This window comes from Oncorhynchus mykiss, chromosome 10 (genome assembly GCF_013265735.2).
Source record: "Oncorhynchus mykiss isolate Arlee chromosome 10, USDA_OmykA_1.1, whole genome shotgun sequence".
Lineage (NCBI taxonomy): Eukaryota > Metazoa > Chordata > Actinopteri > Salmoniformes > Salmonidae > Oncorhynchus > Oncorhynchus mykiss.
The window spans coordinates 38,202,603-38,220,174 of NC_048574.1; the positions used below are offsets into that span (position 1 = coordinate 38,202,603).

The 17,572-nt window shown below is 39.3% G+C and overlaps 1 protein-coding gene across 3 annotated transcripts in view; it reads left to right on the forward strand.

The window, feature by feature from the left end:
- ar-beta (androgen receptor beta) overlaps positions 1-17,572 on the forward strand; it is a 51,535-nt gene that overhangs the window by 23,899 nt on the left and 10,064 nt on the right. For all 3 annotated transcript variants that reach the window (XM_021617169.2, XM_021617170.2, NM_001124185.1), the window contains one exon: positions 2,414-2,530. In XM_021617169.2, coding sequence (XP_021472844.1) covers positions 2,414-2,530 — 117 coding nt within the window. The remainder of the gene's footprint in view (positions 1-2,413; positions 2,531-17,572) is intronic.

Sequence of the window (17,572 nt, forward strand, 5' to 3'; positions counted from 1 at the left end):
GATTGAGAACCACTTCAGACAGCCATAGACTTAGCTAGAACACCCCACTAGCTACAATCCCCACACATACACACCACATACAAAAACCCATGCCACACCCTGGCCTGACCAAATAAATAAAGATAAACACAAAATACTTTGACCAGGGTGTGACACAAGACTTATATGTTCTGTGCACAACACAAACATTGCGAGCTACCAAGGCAAGCTAATCAGGCCTTTACTGACAATTAGAACTCATTAAAACCTCTTAAACGGATGCCCTCTGGTGGCATTTTCTAAACGATGCATAATATTGAATACTACATTTTGGTTTTGAAAAATTATAACTTCTACGAACACATGCTTAATACTGTTAGAAAGGTAAGAACTGTGACCGAGATACAACAGGCCAAAAAAACCTGAAATATGTTTATTTAGTTTTTGGGGCATAACACATTTGAATATCTAGGTTTTAAATAAAATATGTCACCAATTACAGTTAAAAGGATAAAAAAAAAAATTTTAAATGACCATTTTTTTCCCATATCTTTTACCTAATGGTGGCGCTCTAAACATGTGCAAATTCCCATAGGAACACAGACATTTTAAAAGCGCAGGGCTTGTGCCTTCATTTTTCATCTTACAGGAATTATGTAAAGTATATATGAGGAGAACGCTGAAGTCTCTACCTATCCATTAATGTAAATATATTTCCTGTCTGATTTCGAGTTTGTCCACTACATAGTATTAGGACATATTTTGACCACTTAAAACAAGTTGCGTCTGGTTTGGGTAGTGAGTTACTGTGCCAAAATGGCTAAATACTCTAAGCAATCAGAGCTTTCAAGTTATGTTTTGTACTTTTTTGTAAGACAGACTGGGTGGAGTTGGGGGAAGTACCGGGTCCAAAACAACCACTCAGTAAATAACCAACAGGTTAATTACTATTTCAAAATGATTTTGATATTATACTGTTTCAGATGCAATATATTTTCCTTTTAATTGACCATAATCTGTAATGAAAATAACAGAAAACACCAGCTATAAATTCTGCCTTCCAACTCCTACTGTAGGTATTAATTTGTTTGGTTCAGTATTTTCCTTTCACTATTGAAATGTGAGCGGAAGCCCCATAAATGCCATCAAACCATGACCTGTAAAATTACAGATTTGATTTATTCAATGTGCTACTCAAAGAGCATATCAATTGACTCTTCAACGAAATAGCTTTTATAGTCTAAGCTCCTGCTTTTTATGATCACCACACTGGACATGACAAAACATATGACTGTTCCGGTCAGGGGTTGGAACCAAAATTATTTTCCAATCGTTTCATTCTGAACAGAACAATATTTTTTAACCACTGTTCCGACCAGCAAAATAAAGTTCTGAACTGATTCGAACCCCAAAAAAGTACCAATATTATTATTTATTTCCATTCCTTTTTATGCCTCTGAAATATATATATTTTTAAACATTTAGCATTTTACATTAAATTACTTCACAAATCAGTGTGGATAGAGGAGCTTGCTATTGAGTGGGTAAGCGATTTAATCTGCATAGGAAAGTAATTAGGAGAAAATTGTATTTCGCCGCAACAGCATGGATTAATCATAATGAAAGATACACACACACACACCTTGCTGCCAGTCACAGTGTATGGCACAAGATGCAACTGGAATTTTGAGGGTGAGGAGAGAGCGCGAGAGGATGGAGGAAGCTTGCCTTGAAGTGCTGGGCATCTTATTATGACATGCATTATCTGAATTAGGCCCACAGAATTGGAGGAACTTTGAATGTCTTTGAACTTCCGAGTTGGTTTAACATTGAACCAGAGAAAACGTTACCTAGCTAGCTAGTTAACAAGCTTCTGTATGCAGAGCTGCACTAGAATTAAAAATACATCTAACCTTTTTGTTAGTATCATTAACTAGCATTGAAAAAGTAAATCCATTCTTCTCTAATTAAACATCTAATTTCAGAATAACGTTGTCAGTAGGCTACAGTAACCTATGCTTCATAGGGGGAGGGGCAGGTAGCACACACTCACTGTAAAATATTTCCAGCTGGCAGGCAGATGCTGGAATAACTTCCAGAATGACAGAGTGAGGGCTTTGCATAGGCGCTTTGTTGTGGGACTAGAAAGAAATGCCCGGAATGTAAAATAACGTTATTAACCGGTTCCCATGCTTTTAAAATAACAGTTCCGGAACAGTATAGATCACTTTAGTTTTTGGTTCGGGTTCTGTTCCTCAAAAAATGTTGTTATTTTCCGGTTTTCGGTTCTGTTTCCTTGAACCAGTTCCAACCATTGGTTTCTGTGGTAATCATTTATGACTTACAACCATGTTACAACCATGATGTAACTTTCCTCCTCATTCAAAATAGAATTTCGTATTCTCTTATTCTTATCTTTGTTTGTCTTTGTTAGGTAAACAGAAATATCTGTGTGCCAGCAGAAACGACTGCACCATCGATAAGCTGAGACGGAAGAACTGCCCATCATGTCGACTGAGGAAGTGTTTTGAAGCTGGGATGACCCTCGGAGGTAAATACAACTATCAAGTCAATTTATTAAGTCAATGAGAAATATAAAGTACTTAGTGATCCATCCGCCCACCCACTGATCGATTATCATGGACAAAAGTGTGTGTATGTGCAAAACATTAAGAATACCTTCCTAATATTGAGTTGCAACTAGGGCTGTTATGGTGACTGTATTACCACCACACCGGCAGTCACGAGTAATGACCGCAGTCAAATTCCATCTGACCGTTTAGTAACAGTAACTAGGCTTCTCCAAGCTCTGATGCTGCTGATGGTCATTAGTAGCCTACCAAACTTGCTAACTGCCTGGTACTCAGGACTTTATTGTCCCTCTAATCACTCTGACATCAATGCAAATGTAATCAAAAATCAAATCAAACACCTCATGAGAGCCCATGAGCTCATGTTGCACAACATTTCTATAGGCTATGCAATTGTGTGAGAAAACAGAGTTTTGAAGACCTCTATTAAAAAGAGGAGGGTCCAATCAGCTTTCTATAGGCTAGGTCTACTATATTTATTTCTCAACTTTCCTAATATTAAGCACATTTATTATCTTTACAACAGGAGTAAAGCCTACCTGGCTGGCATGAAAATGAACCATGGGAAAAGCGTCCTCCATTCGCTATTTAAGTGCATAGATGACATTAAAAAAATGCCCTGCCCCCGTTCTGAGATAGTTGCATGATAATGGTCCATTCTAAATCAAAACTAATTTCACACATATATTATTTAGTATATGTAAAGACAAGATTAAATCAATTATAGTCTGATGGGTAACAATATTAGCCTATCACCCGTGAATGATATTTCACTTGAATGATGACCAGCTTGTGTGCAATAGAGCAAGAAACAGTGCATGCTTAATTTCTGCAACTTTTTTCAAATCATAGTCCCACACCTCATGTAGCCTAGCCCATAGGCCTATATGTTTTGATAAGGTTTGTAAACACAACTAAAGTGTCCAAATAACTTCTTAAAATGAAGCACATTAATCTGCTTTAAAACCGGTGTAGAGCCTAACTGGCATACATAGGCGGCGTGTGAGTTTCAAGTATGGGGAAGATCATTTTCACCATAAAAATGCACTTTTATAATAAGCATTACATGCATAATCGCATTTGTGGTCACTTTTGAGAATGGTGTTTTCCCGCTAATTGATTGCATTTTGGAACATTCATGCTTATAGCCTATGGTCGTGTGCATATTACTGTGCTTACAATGTGAAGAAATAGCCTAATAGTTTATCAACATTTTAAGATAAACATTCTGATTTGTTGCTTCAGCCTCATTGCTTAAAAAAAGGAAACTATTTTTTTGCAAAAATAAAGAATTCCACTTTTTCTCTGATTACGATCTTGTCTCATCGCTGCAACTCCCCAACGAGCTCGGGAGAGGCGAAGGTCGAGTCATGCGTCCTCCAAAACATGACTTGCCAAGCCGCACTTCTTAACGCCCGCTCGCTTAACCCAGAAGCCAGCTGTACCAATGTAATGGAGGAAACACCATTCCACTGATGACCGAAGTCAGCCTGCAGATGCCCGGCTCGCCACAAGGAGTCGCTAGAGCGCGATGAGCTAAGTAAAACCCCCCCGGCCAAACCCGGACAACGCTGGGCTAATTGTGTGCCGCCATATTGGACTCCCGATCACAGCTGGTTGTGACACAGATTGGATTCAAACCCCATTGCAGTGTTTTAGACTGCTGCGCCACTCGGGAGGCCCTGCCTCATTACTTTTTAAAGGTTATTTGATGCAAGTGGTTGTATTAATTTAGGATCTATCGCATCCCATAATTTATTTATCGCACAGAAGGACAAGGTGACCAATAGAATAAGTCAACTTTTGTACTATGGGGGATAGTAGATTGACGTAGGCTAGTGCTTTTTCTGTTCATTTAGCCTACTCATCTTGTTGGCTGACAAAAAATAAATGTGGACAGATCTTATAACATCTTAAATATGCGCCTCGGATTTCGATAAGAAGGAAGTGCGCAGTGGAGTCCCCGATGTGTCTGTCTTTACTTGTAGCCTTCTTCAGAGCTGAGATAGATGCCTCTGAGAAGAGCCCAATCACATGACGGCTAATAAGAATTGCGATATCTGAGAGAGGCATGTGAGTGAGAGGTGCTTCGGAACACGCAGCTGGGAGAAGGGAATTACAATTATTGTAATCAGCCAAAGGGCATAATGGCCGCTGGCTGCAAAAGGCATGGATTTTAGGGGGATGCCGCCGGGAAATTAGAGGCTTTTATCAAGTGGTGGTCAATTTGTGAATGAGTGACTGATGAAGTGTGTGCAGCCTGTGCAAGAAACAAAGCAGAGCTTATGCCTTTCGTGCAACTTTTTTCAAATCATCATTAGTCGCATCATGCAGCATCATGTTTGTATCACAACTAAAGTTGCATAAATAACTCTAAATGAAACATATAGCAGGACCTGTTTCTTTGTTAACCACTCAACACAGAATAGCCGCATGTGGACACTCCCTCAGAAATCGTTTGGAGAAAACATCCTTTCTATTTCATTCAGCTACGTTAAAATGAATAGTTCATACTATAAAATAATATAAAATAATGCCACGGAATTCTAAGCAAATCTTGTCTGCTAAATGAACTAGTATAGGCCATAGCCATATGGCATAGCCAGATCAGGGCCTAACATAAGGACAGCTCAGAGTAAGCTATTCTGTTCTTCTGAAATATATTTTCTTCATGTCATGTTTCTTTAGACTTGTCTAAAATAAATAATGAACTTATTGTGATGGTGTAGGCTATATTAAATTGATTTATTAGACTTATTAAAATGTAGATGTTCCAAAGGTCTGCATCAGTGGCTTGTAGGCTATGCGTGGAAGCCAGGAGATGCTAAATGTGTTTATGTTAATTAATGGCCAATTACCATGAGACTGGCAGTTATTTGCTTGACAATCATGGGCTGACAAAATTTCATGACCGCCACAGCCCTAGTGCCTTCAGAACTGCCTCAATTTGTTGGGGCATAGACTCTACAAGGTGTCAATAGTGTTCCACAGGGATGCTGGCCCATGTTGACTCCAATGCTTCCCACAGTTGTGTCAATTTGGCTGGATGTCCTTTGGGTGGTGGACCATTCTTAATACACACGGGAAACTGTTGAGCGTGAAAAACACAGCAGCGGTGCAATTCTTGACACTCAAACTGCTGTACCTGGCACCTTTTACCATACCCCGTTAAAATGCACTTAAATATTTTGTCTTGCCCATTCACCCTCTGAATGGCACACATTCACAATCCATATCTCAATTGTCTCAAGGCTTAAAAAACATTATTTAACCTGTCTCCTCCCCTTCATCTACACTGATTGAAGTGGATTTACCAAGTGACATTAATAAGGGATCATAGCTTTCACCTGGATTCACCTGTTCAGTCTATGTCGTGGAAAGAGCAGGTGTTCTTAATGTGTTGTACACTCGGTGTATATACAGCATGAGCACATTTCTCATTTTAGGGCATACAACTGAACTACAGGGTTAAACTCAGCATGGAGGATTTTTCTGCAATGCTCCCTTTCAGTCTAAGTACCTGATTTCTTGTGAATGTTGCAACCAGTACTACACATCTTAGCCAGCTCTCTTGAATCGCTGCATCACAAAGGGAAATACTACTGCTAATCAAGCCTCTGACTGTGCCACCAGGCAATTTAGACCTATTTCATTCACTTTCCCTTACAGTCACCCAGAGCTGTTTGTCGTATTAGGTCTCAAAGATGGACATGTGCTGGACAAATTTCCGTTCTTGTGTTCAATTTTCACTCCCTTCCATTTTCTCATTCTGTTAACGGTGAAAATTGCACAGAGAAGCACAAAGCTGACATGAGACATGTGAATTAAAGGAGCAGAAATGCTGGTAATTTAGCCACCAGACGCTGACAAGCCCATGGGGGAAAATGCGATGTGATGCTGTGATTGTCAGGGAAAGGCACCTCTATTCCAGTTGCAGTTAGAAAGTGCCTTCCTTCCCCTCAAGCGCTCCTCTCATAGATTTTTTATGTGCACAGGTAAGTTTGTGACAGTAATTTGAAAGCTCAGACGAGGGCTTCAAATGTGAACGATTCTTCTCTGATTACAGACTAATGCATTGGTTGAATTTGTTTTACTGCAAAATGGAAGAGACTAGTTAAGTATCATTGCAAGGAGGTTTTCTTTTGGAATGCAGAATTCCATATTACGTAATTACTCTCAAAATTGTAATTACTTCTCCAAATAGAACATTGATATGACAGTTAATTTTACAGATCCACTGAAGCTATTTAATTTAGCAGAGGTATATTGAAATAGAAAAAGCATTGAAAATATAATCTGGGTGACATTTTCCTGCTCCTAACCTTCCCATTTGCAGCTAAAAAAAGATGTATATGGTTACAGGATAGACTATCTATGTCGGCTGAGGCCTATGAATCAACCCTGGGATTAAATGTGTTGTGTCTTGTAGGGTACAGTAACAGTTGAAGGCAATTACACCAACTCCTGGAATATTAGAGGTGCTTCCTGTTTCCCGATTCCCACCCTCCATTCTCTTGCTAAAAAAAAGAATGATGATTTGAAACTTGAACCTTTTCCCAAATTCCATTTGAGCTTTAAAAGTCCTCTCTGCATTTTCCTTTGTGCATGGCAAATCCCATGTTTAATAACATGTTTTTGAGGAGTTCATACAGTGCATTTGGTAAGTATTCAGACCCTTTAACTTTTTCAACATTTTATTATGTTATTCTAAAATGGATAAAATTGTAAAAAGTATCATCAATCTACACACAATACCCCATAATGACAAAGCGAAAAAGGTCTTTAGACATTTTTGACAAAGAAAATATTTATTTACATAAGTATTCAGACCCTTTGCTATGAGACTCGAAATTGAGTTCAGGTGCATCCTGTTTCCATTGACCCTCCATGAGATGTTTCTACAACTTGATTGGACACCTGTGGTAAATTCAATTGATTTGACCTTATTTGGAAAGGCACACACCTGTCTATATAAGGTTCCACAGTTGACGGTGCATGTCAGAAGAGCCATGAGCTCGTAGGAATTGTCCATAGAGCTCAGAGACAGGATTGTGTTGTGGCACAGATCTGGGAAACAGTACCAAAAACATTTCTGCAGCATTGAAGGTCCCCAAGAACACAGTGGCCTCCATCATTCTTAAATGGAAGAAGTTTGGAACCACCAAGACTCTTCCTAGAGTTGGCTGGTCACTCTGACAGAACTCTAGAGTTCCTCTGTGGAGATGGGAGAACCTTCCAGAAGGACAACCATCTCTGCAGCATTTCACTAATCAGACGTTTATGGTAGAGTGGCCGGGCAGAAGCCACTCCTCTGTAAAAGGCACATGACAGCCCGCTTGGAGTTTGCTAAAAGGCACCTAAAGGACTCTTAGACCATAAGAGACTAGATTCTCTGGTCTGATGAAACCAAGATGTAATTATTTGGCCTGAATGCCAAGCGTCACGTCTGGAGAGACCTGAAAATAGCTGTGCAGCGACGCTCCCCATCCAACCTGACAGCTTGAAAGGATCTGCAGAGAAAATGGGAGAAAGTCCCCAAATACAGGTGTGCCAAGCTTGTAGTGACATACCCAAGAAGACTCGAGGCTGTAATTGCTTGCAAAGGTTCTTCAACCAAGTAATGATAAAGGGTCTGAATACTTATGTAAAAACTGTTTTAGCTTTGTCATTATGGGATATTATGTGTAGATTGATTAAGGAAAACATCTATTTAATACATTTTAGAAAAGCCTGTAACGTAACAAAATGTGGGAAAAGTCAAGGGGTTTGAATACTTTCTGAATGCACCGTATACCCACTCTCTGACAAAACTTTGTGCAGGAAAGTAACAAGCATGTGCAAAAGATTTTAACTATCTGCCAGCATATAATAGTTCCCGATTATCTTCATGAAAATGCGTAAAGATATAAACTGTACTGTTAGACAATTCAGATCATAGTAATGTTAAGACATGAAACCCGAACAATAACTACTTGCTAGACCTAAGCCATTCCAGTTGTTAGTTACTCAAGTTTGTTTATGATATATTTCGTTTTATCGGGATCAATTCCAACTAAATTATCTTATTTTATGCATAATGTAGTTATATTTTGTGTAATGTAACATTGTTATATTTAATTCACGTACACTTGTTGGCCAAGCACAAGTTGTACTCTGTGGAAACAGATTAATATTCGCAAACCACCATACAATAAATGATTCATACCTCATTCAAACCAGGAAAAGCTCAATTTTACTATTTTTTGCTATACCTACAAATCAGAAATAATTCCAAATACCATGTGTACATATCTTAATTAATAGATATCCTCTGCTCGTCTGAGTCATTCCGTAAAGATTTCGGAAATCAGTATACTGTATATTTTTATCTTTCCACTAAATTAGGACTAAGTTATTTGCAGAGAAAATTAACTAATGTCATGTCTTGCCTCTGTTTGTATTGGCATCAGTTTGAAGGGGGCGTGGATCTTAAGGGCAGCTCAACCTGACCTACTTACTATTGTATGTGTTATCCAAAGATCAGTGCCAAGATACCACAATTTTTAATATATTTGGGAATGTTTTAATTATTTTTCTTTATCTAAATTACAGGAAGGTTTACTTATTACATCTGAAATAGAATGTCATGATTTACCATCATATTAAGATTCAGCTACTGAGGCACTGTTCATTACTCAGATTGAGAAATAAATTAACAATAATACTGGGATCCAAGTGTGAACTGATTGTTCACTCTACATTTCCTTGAGCTAATTCTATTTAGGAAATGGTATTATTGAATGTCCACCACCAAATGTATTGCCACTTTAATTTGTAGTCCCCTCTGCACAATGCATTGTTGTCCCGTAGCACTATGAAAAGCACTATGAAAAGCACTATGAAAGCATGCATAGTGCATGGGACCATCATTAATTTGTGGTCATGATAAGCTAGCTATAAAGATGGAGTCACTGGGCCACTCTGCACTGACAGATATTAAAGGTATATATTTTTTATTTTGGTCAAAGTTCTGCAGGTACATGTGTGCACCTGTTCTAGAAGAGATCATTGGTGACCCCATAATTCAGGTGATTCTTTCTGCACCATCAGGATTTAACTTCCAGGTTACCTGGATGTTAATTGCATACACCTGTATGGTTTCCTTTTAGATAATAATGACTGTATCTCTGTAAAGCCAGATGGAACTTTTCAACATAATGATCTTACCAAAAGGAAAGTTTTTTTGGACTATTTTCTACATTGCAGAATAATAGTGAAGACATCAAAACGATGAAATAACACATATGGAATCATATGGTAACCAAAAAAGTGTTAAACAAATCAGCATACAGTATATTTTATATCTGAGATTCTTCAAACCTTTGCCTTGATGACAGCTTTGCACCGTCTTGGCATTCTCTCAACCAGCGTCACCTGGAATGCTTTTCCAGCAGTCTTGAAGGAGTTCCCACATATGCTGAGCACTTATTGGCTGCTTTTCCTTCACTCTGTGGTCCGACTCATCCCAAACCATCTCAATTTGGTTGAGGTCGGGGGATTGTGGAGGCCAAGTCATCTGATGCAGCACTCCATCATTGTCCTTCTTGATAAAATAGCCCTTACACAGCCTGGAGGTGTGTTGGGTCATTGTCCTGTTGAAAAACAAAGGATAGTCCCACTAAGCCCAAACCAGATGGGATGGTGTATCCCTGCAGAATGCTGTGGTAGCCTTGTTGGTTAAGTGTGCCTTGAATTCTAAATAAATCAAAGACAGTGTCACAAGCAAAGCACCCCCACACCGTCACACCTCCTCCTCCATGCTTTTACGGTGGGAAATACACATGAGGAGGTCATCCGTTTACAAACACCGCGTCTCAGAAAGACAAGGCAGTTGGAACCATAAATCTACAATTTGGACTCCAGACCAAATGACAAATTCCGACTGGTCTATTGTCCATTGTTCGTGTTTCTTGGCCCAAACAAGTATTTTCTTCTTAATTGGTGTTCTTTAGTAATGGTTTCTTTGCAGCATTTTGACCATGAAGGCCTGATTCACACAGTCTCCTCAGAACAGTTGATGTTGAGATGTTTCTGTTACTTGAACTCTGTGAAGGATTTATTTGGGCTGCAATTTCTGAGGCTGGTAACTCTAATGAACTTATCCTCTGCTGCAGAGGTAACTCTGGGTCTTCCTTTCCTGTGGCGGTCCACATGAGAGACAGTTTCATCATAGCACTTGTTTTTGTGACTGCACTTGAAGAAACTTTAAGTTCTTCAAATGTTCCCGGATTGACTGACCTTCATATCTTAAAGTAATGATGGACTGTTGTTTCTCTGCTTATTTGAGCTGTTCTTGCCATAATATGGACTTGGTCTTTTACCAAATAGGGCTACCACCCCTACCTTGTCACAACACAACTGATTGGCTCAAATGCATTAAGAAGGAAAGAAATTCCACAAAATAACTTTTAGGAAGGCACACCTGTTAATTGAAATGCATTCGAGGTGACTACCTCATGAAGCTGTCATCAAGGAAAAGGGTGGCTATTTGAATTTGGAATTTCAAATATAAAATATATATATTGATTTGTTTAACACGTTTTTGGTTACTACATGATTCCATATGTGTTATTTCATAGTTTTGATGTCTTCACTATTATTCTGCAATGTAGAAAATAGTCAAATAAAGAAATACACTTGAATGAGTAGGTGTTCTAAAACCTTTGACCGGTAGTGTATATGTTTTATTGTCACATACAGGAGTTCCAGTGTGCAGGAAATGCTTTCACTCACCATTTAGAATTTTACATGTTGTTTTTCCTCTTTGCACTATACCCCCCCGGTAAACGACTTTTCCAAAAACAGCATAACACATTACAAAGTAAATTATAGCAATCCTCACGCTAAAACATTGAAATAATTTGTTTGCTGTGTTGAAGTACATCCATGCTAATACTGTAACAATACAGTAAATGATTGCTACATTTGTAAGCTGCTAATATTGTCATCAAGGTGTATCCCTGTGACATGGTGTGCCCACTGTCTCTGTCTGACCTTACCAAATGGCCTGCTCTGCCCACTGTTGCCATGGTCATTGATCCGCTAGCCAAGGTTCCAGCCTCCCTCTCACATTGCTCACCTAGTTACAGTTGAAGTTTACATACACCTTAGCCAAATACATTTAAACTCATTGCCTTTTAAATAGTTTAACTCTGGTCAAATATTTCAGGTAGCCTTTCTCACAAGCTTCCCACAATAAGTTGGGTGAATTTTGGCCCATTCCTCCCGACAGAGCTGGTGTAACTGAGTTAAGTTTGTAGGCCTCCTTGCTCGTACATGCTTTTTCAGTTCTGCCCACAAATGTTCTATAGGATTGAGGTCAGGGCTTTGTGATGGCCACTCCAATACCTTGACTTTGGTGTCCTTCAGACATTTTGCCACAACTTTGTAAGTATGCTTGGGGTCATTGTCCATTTGGAAGACCCATTGGCGACTAAGCTTTAACTTCCTGACTGATGTCTTGAGATTTTGCTTCAATATATCCATATCATTGTCCTACCTCATGATGCCATCTATTTTGTGAAGTGCACCAGTCCCTCCTTCTGCAAAGCACCCCAACAATAGGATGCTGCCACCCCCGTGCTTCACGGTTGGGATGGTTTTCTTCAGCTTGCAAGCATCTCCCTTTTTCTTCCAAACATAACGATGGTCATTATGGCCAAACAGTTCTGTTTTTGTTTCATCAGACCAGAGGACATTTCTCCATGTGCAGTTACAAACCTTTTTGGAGCAGTGGCTTCTTCCTTGCGGAGTGGCCTTTCAGGTAATGTCGATATAGGACTTGTTTTTACTGTGGATATAGATACTTTTGTACCTGTTTCCTCCAGCATCCTCACAAGGTTCTTTGCTGTTGTTCTGGGATTGATTTGCACTTTTCGCACCAAAGTACGTTCAGCTCTAGGAGACAGAATGCATCTCCTTGAGCGGTATGACGGCTGCGTGGTCCCATGGTGTTTATACTTGTGTACTATTGTTTGTACAGATGACCATGGTACCTTCAGGCATTTGGAAATTGCTCCCAAGGATGAACCAGACTTGTGGAGGTCTACAATTGTTTTTCTGAGGTCTTGGCTGATTTCTTTTGATTTTCCCATGATGTCAAGTAAAGAGGCACTGAGTTTGAAGGTAGGCCTTGAAATACATCCACAGGTACACGTCCAATTGACTCAAATGATGCCAATTAGCCTATCAGAAGCTTCTAAAACCATGACATCATTTTCTGGAATTTTCCAAGCTGTTTAAAGGCACAGTCAACTTAGTGTATGTAAACTGACCCACTGGAATTGTGATACAGTGAATTATAAGTGAACTAATCTGTCTGTAAACAATTGTTGGAAAAATGACTTGTGTCAAGCACAAAGTAGATGTCCTAACCGACTTGCCAAAACTATAGTTTGTTAACAAGACATTTGTGGAGTGGTTGAAAAATGAGTTTTAATGACTCCAACCTAAGTGTATGTAAACTTCCGACTTCAACTGTATCTTCCACAACTGGTATGTTTTTTTTCATTGGTGGAACATTTGGCTCTAATTGCATCCATGTGTAGTCTTTTAAGCATTTGGAACAATTCTGGTAATATTCAAGATACATTTATTCCTGTCCTGTGGCTGGGTTTCTATGCATGGCTTGGCTAGATTATGATTAAACATTGCTCAAGTATTGGCAGTACATGATATGTTTTGGGGATCAATATGCCATGATTTCTCCACCTTACTTCCAATAATGTATTTAATGTGAATAGGCTCTGAGAAGGTTTTAAACAGGTGTTCACATGCATGTCATTACTGGATGGGTCTATTCTGGGCCTGGGCTCATAAAAGCGGTATGCCAAGCTAGAACTGAAATTGTTCTCAGAGCCTTGACCCAGTGGTGATAATGATGGCCAAGCCCATTGAGGCACACACTGAGCAATATTATAATTGTTGCTAATTTATTCTAATTCATGACAAATGTGTCTAATACTGTTATTATTATTACTGTGCACGTTTTAAGCATAACGCCCCAAGTTAATGCCACAAACACAAAGCCTGAGAAGATGAAGCCTCAAGTTCTCATGATTGTATCCAGGTTAGAGCTACTATGCATGCGCCACATGTTGAGGGACATCAATAGTCCTTCCTTCAGGGGCTTCTTAAGCCTGGGATCTGTGGAGAAGCAGAGTGAAGATCCCATTTATAAGCAAATCCCTTATCCTGAACTAAACTTCTGACCCGAGAAGTTACTATGCACAGGAAAACTATTCTCACCTTAGACTTCAACAAAACTTTGTAAAAGCAGCGAGAATGTATCCTACCACTCAGTTAGAGTATTTGAAATGCCTATAGGTTATTGATCAGATAGTTAGGAAGCAACTATTTGCATTTCTCTGTCACTCACACTCCTACACAGGTGCCAAGCATATAGAGGCAGCTGAAATAACAGTGTGAACCTAGAGCTCAGCAACTTCAGAGTGGTGGTGTTATCTGGCAGAAATAATTAGATTGAGTGAATGGTGGGTTATATACTTGTCTAGTCTGTGACTGTAGTCATAGGATTGTTGGTTAGGGCACAGATTGTTTGTGATCATTATTTCACTCGGATTGACTTAGTTAGGGCAGGAGTTGTATCCCGTCAGTAGGCTACAATTCAAAGACCTGTTCAGTTTCTCAGTGGAGGGCATCAACAGTCAAACATCTGCCAGAAGCTGAAAGGAAAGCCTGCCATCTCCATCCTCCCTGGTATATAAAGTTGTAGTTTTATTGTTAGTTAAGAAATAATATTTAGATACGTTGCCTAACCCATCTGTATCTTTAGCAGTTCACTTCGGATTGTATCCAAATGACTCACAGTTTAGGTGCTTGTTGTTGATTGTGGGTACACTACTGTACCGTATGCATACACAAATTATTGCGCCAATTAAAGCAGAGTTCTGTACATCAGAGAGAGGTCTTCATTTTATTCAACATGATTTAGGACAAGAACATAACATTATTAGATTTTGATGAGTAAGAGATACAATGGCCTTTCATTTATCCCATGCTTCTCTAACAGATGAGGCCCATCTGGTCAAATGTATTTTTAATGGGATTGTATTTTGGCAGTACCTATTAGAAGACCACGCTGTTCTAGCCTGTTAGTCTCTTACTCTATTCCTGTTGTATTGCACAAAATGATTGCAAAACTGGAATTGTTGTTTACATGGAAACATTCTCCACTTCCATAGTAACCTGAAATGAGATTAGATAATGGCAGATGTTTAAGATCAGAATGTGGAACGTAAACAACTAATAATCCAGACCTTAATTTTCACATTTCAGATAAGAATGCTGTTTTGCCACAGAACCTTCCGGATACTAGCTTTGTTGGATCAAGGCCCTGAATTGAAATGGACCATAACCTCATCGCAGCTGCAGTACCACAGTACTGAGAATAACGTCACTCACATTTAAGGAATTCTAAGCTCTCTTATATCATAATTAAACTAAAAAGTAGGCTTTTCACTATAGCTTACAGTGTGACATATCTTATTACAGTCTCCCCTGTCAAGAGTATGCTCTCCCTTGGTACGTCGTACTTTGTTATGTTTAAACTTGAATTATTCTCATGTTTTCCCTTCCTCTACCACAGGTGATTCTTGAACCTGAATTTCTTTAAAGTTCAAATCCGCATTAGGGGAAACAGGACCTCTGTTCACCTCCAGCGTATTTCTTTTTAATGAAACAGAGAGGAGCCTCCAGCAGTGTGAAGAGTATTAGGGCTAAGCAGAAAATAAATAAATGCTGATGCACTTAGATTATATATTTTTTTGTATGGATAATACTTAAAAATATCAACATTTCAAGAATCAAGTCGAATAAAATTGAATAAAATTGCAGTAATATTTCAATATTTGGTTTATTGCATGCTTCCCTGGCTCCCTGTTGCTGTGTGCCACCATTGAGTTAGATGACCTGGTGAAACTATATTTTAGAATTGGCTTTAGTAACAAGGAAATCCTTGCTCTTTTAACACAATATTACCATATTATTATAAGTATTAGGATCTTGAAGATGTTGTGCTGCATATTTGGTCTGTTCAGAAGGAGGAACCACACGGATTTGGATGAGGTATTGGCCAAAGTGAAATCAACAGAATTGAACAGATACATATTAGGAATTGAATCATTCCTCCTCCTCAGACCTGACCCCTCACCTAGTCAAGTTTTAACCCTGCAATAGTCAAGTGTCACCCCTGCTCCTCTTCAACCCTCACCCTCCCCTATTCAAATATCAACCCTGCACTAGTCAAGTGTCACCCCTCAAACTCAACCCTCACGTCTCCCTTCAGGGCCAGCTCTAGCCTTTTTGGGGCCCTAAGTGAGATTTGGTTGGAACCCAAAACGTATTGTTTTAAAGTTAATTTCCTGCAATTCTACACATTTTGCCATGGGGTGGAGAGAAATTGTTGAAGTTTTAAAGCTAGTGGCCACTTATGTCGTTTATGCCTGGAGCTGGCCCTACCTCCCCTAGTCAAGTATCAATTCTGCACCCTCCTCCTCAACGCTCACCCCTGCATTTGTCAGGTATCACCCCTCTGCGTCATCTCTCTCATCTGTGCATCAGTCTGTTCTCACCCTTGCATTACACCACATTCTTTCTTTCTTTTTAAGTTATACTGAACAAAAATATAAATGCAACATGTAATGTGTTGGTCCCATGTTTCATGAGCTGAAAAAAAGATCCAGAGATGTTCCATACGGACAAAAAGCTTATTTCTCTAAAATGTTGTACATAACTTTGTTTACATCCCTGTTAGTGAGCATTTCTCCTTTTCCAAGATAATTCATCCACCTGACAGGTGTGGCATATAAAGAAGATGATTAAACAGCATGATCATTACACAGGTGCACCGTGTGCAGGGGACAATACAAGGCCACTCTAAAATGTGCAGTTTTGTCATACAACGCAATGCCACAGATGTCTCAAGTTTTGAAAGAGCGTGCAATTGGCATGCTGACTGCAGGAATGTCCACCAGAGCTGTTGCCAGATAATTGAATGTTCATTTCTCTACCATAACCCTCCTAGAACGTCGTTTTAGAGAATTTGGCAGTACGTCCAACCGGCCTCACAACCTCCGAGCACGTGTAACCACGCCTGCCCAGAACCTCCACGTCCAGCTTCTTCAACTACGGGATCGTCTGAGACCAGCCACCCAGACAGCTGATGAAACTAAGGAGTACTTCTGTCTGCAATAAAGCCCCTTTGTGGGAAAAACATTTTTTCTGATTGGCTGGGGCTGGCTCCCAAGTGGGTGGGCCTCTGCACTCCCAGGACCACCCATGACTGCCCAGTCATGTGAAATCTATATATAAGGGCCTACTGAATTTATTTTCAATTGACTGACTCCCTTATAAGGGAAAGGGGGTATCTAGTCAGTTGTACAACTAAATGCATTCAACTGAAGTGTGTCTTCCGCATTTAACCCAACCCCTCTGAATCATAGAGTTGCAGGGGGCTGCCATAATTGACATTTTTTATGAACTGTAACTCAGTAAAATCGTTGACATTGTTACATGTTGTGTTTATATTTTTGTTCAGTGTACAATGAGCATGTCTATTGGCCAAAATACATGTCATGTCAAGCAATTACAAATCAAATGTCATTGGTCACACAAACATATTTAGCAGATTTTATGGCATGTGTAGCGACAATATCTTAGGACAATTATATATTTAGATATAAAAACTTCCCTTTCTAGCTAGCTATGTTATTTTATTTACAGGCTAGCTAGCACGTAAATTAGATGGGGTAGGTCTAGTTACAAAGCAGGATCAATGAGTTATTGCCAATTCATTTGCTTACATTTAGGAAATATGTTTGAAATGGTCATGGATACCTTTAAATTATTAAACCAACCCATGTTGTTATTTAGCGATATTAAGCTATGGTGGTGTACCACAATTCTAAGATTGTAATAGGTTGGCCCAGATCCAGAAAGTGGAG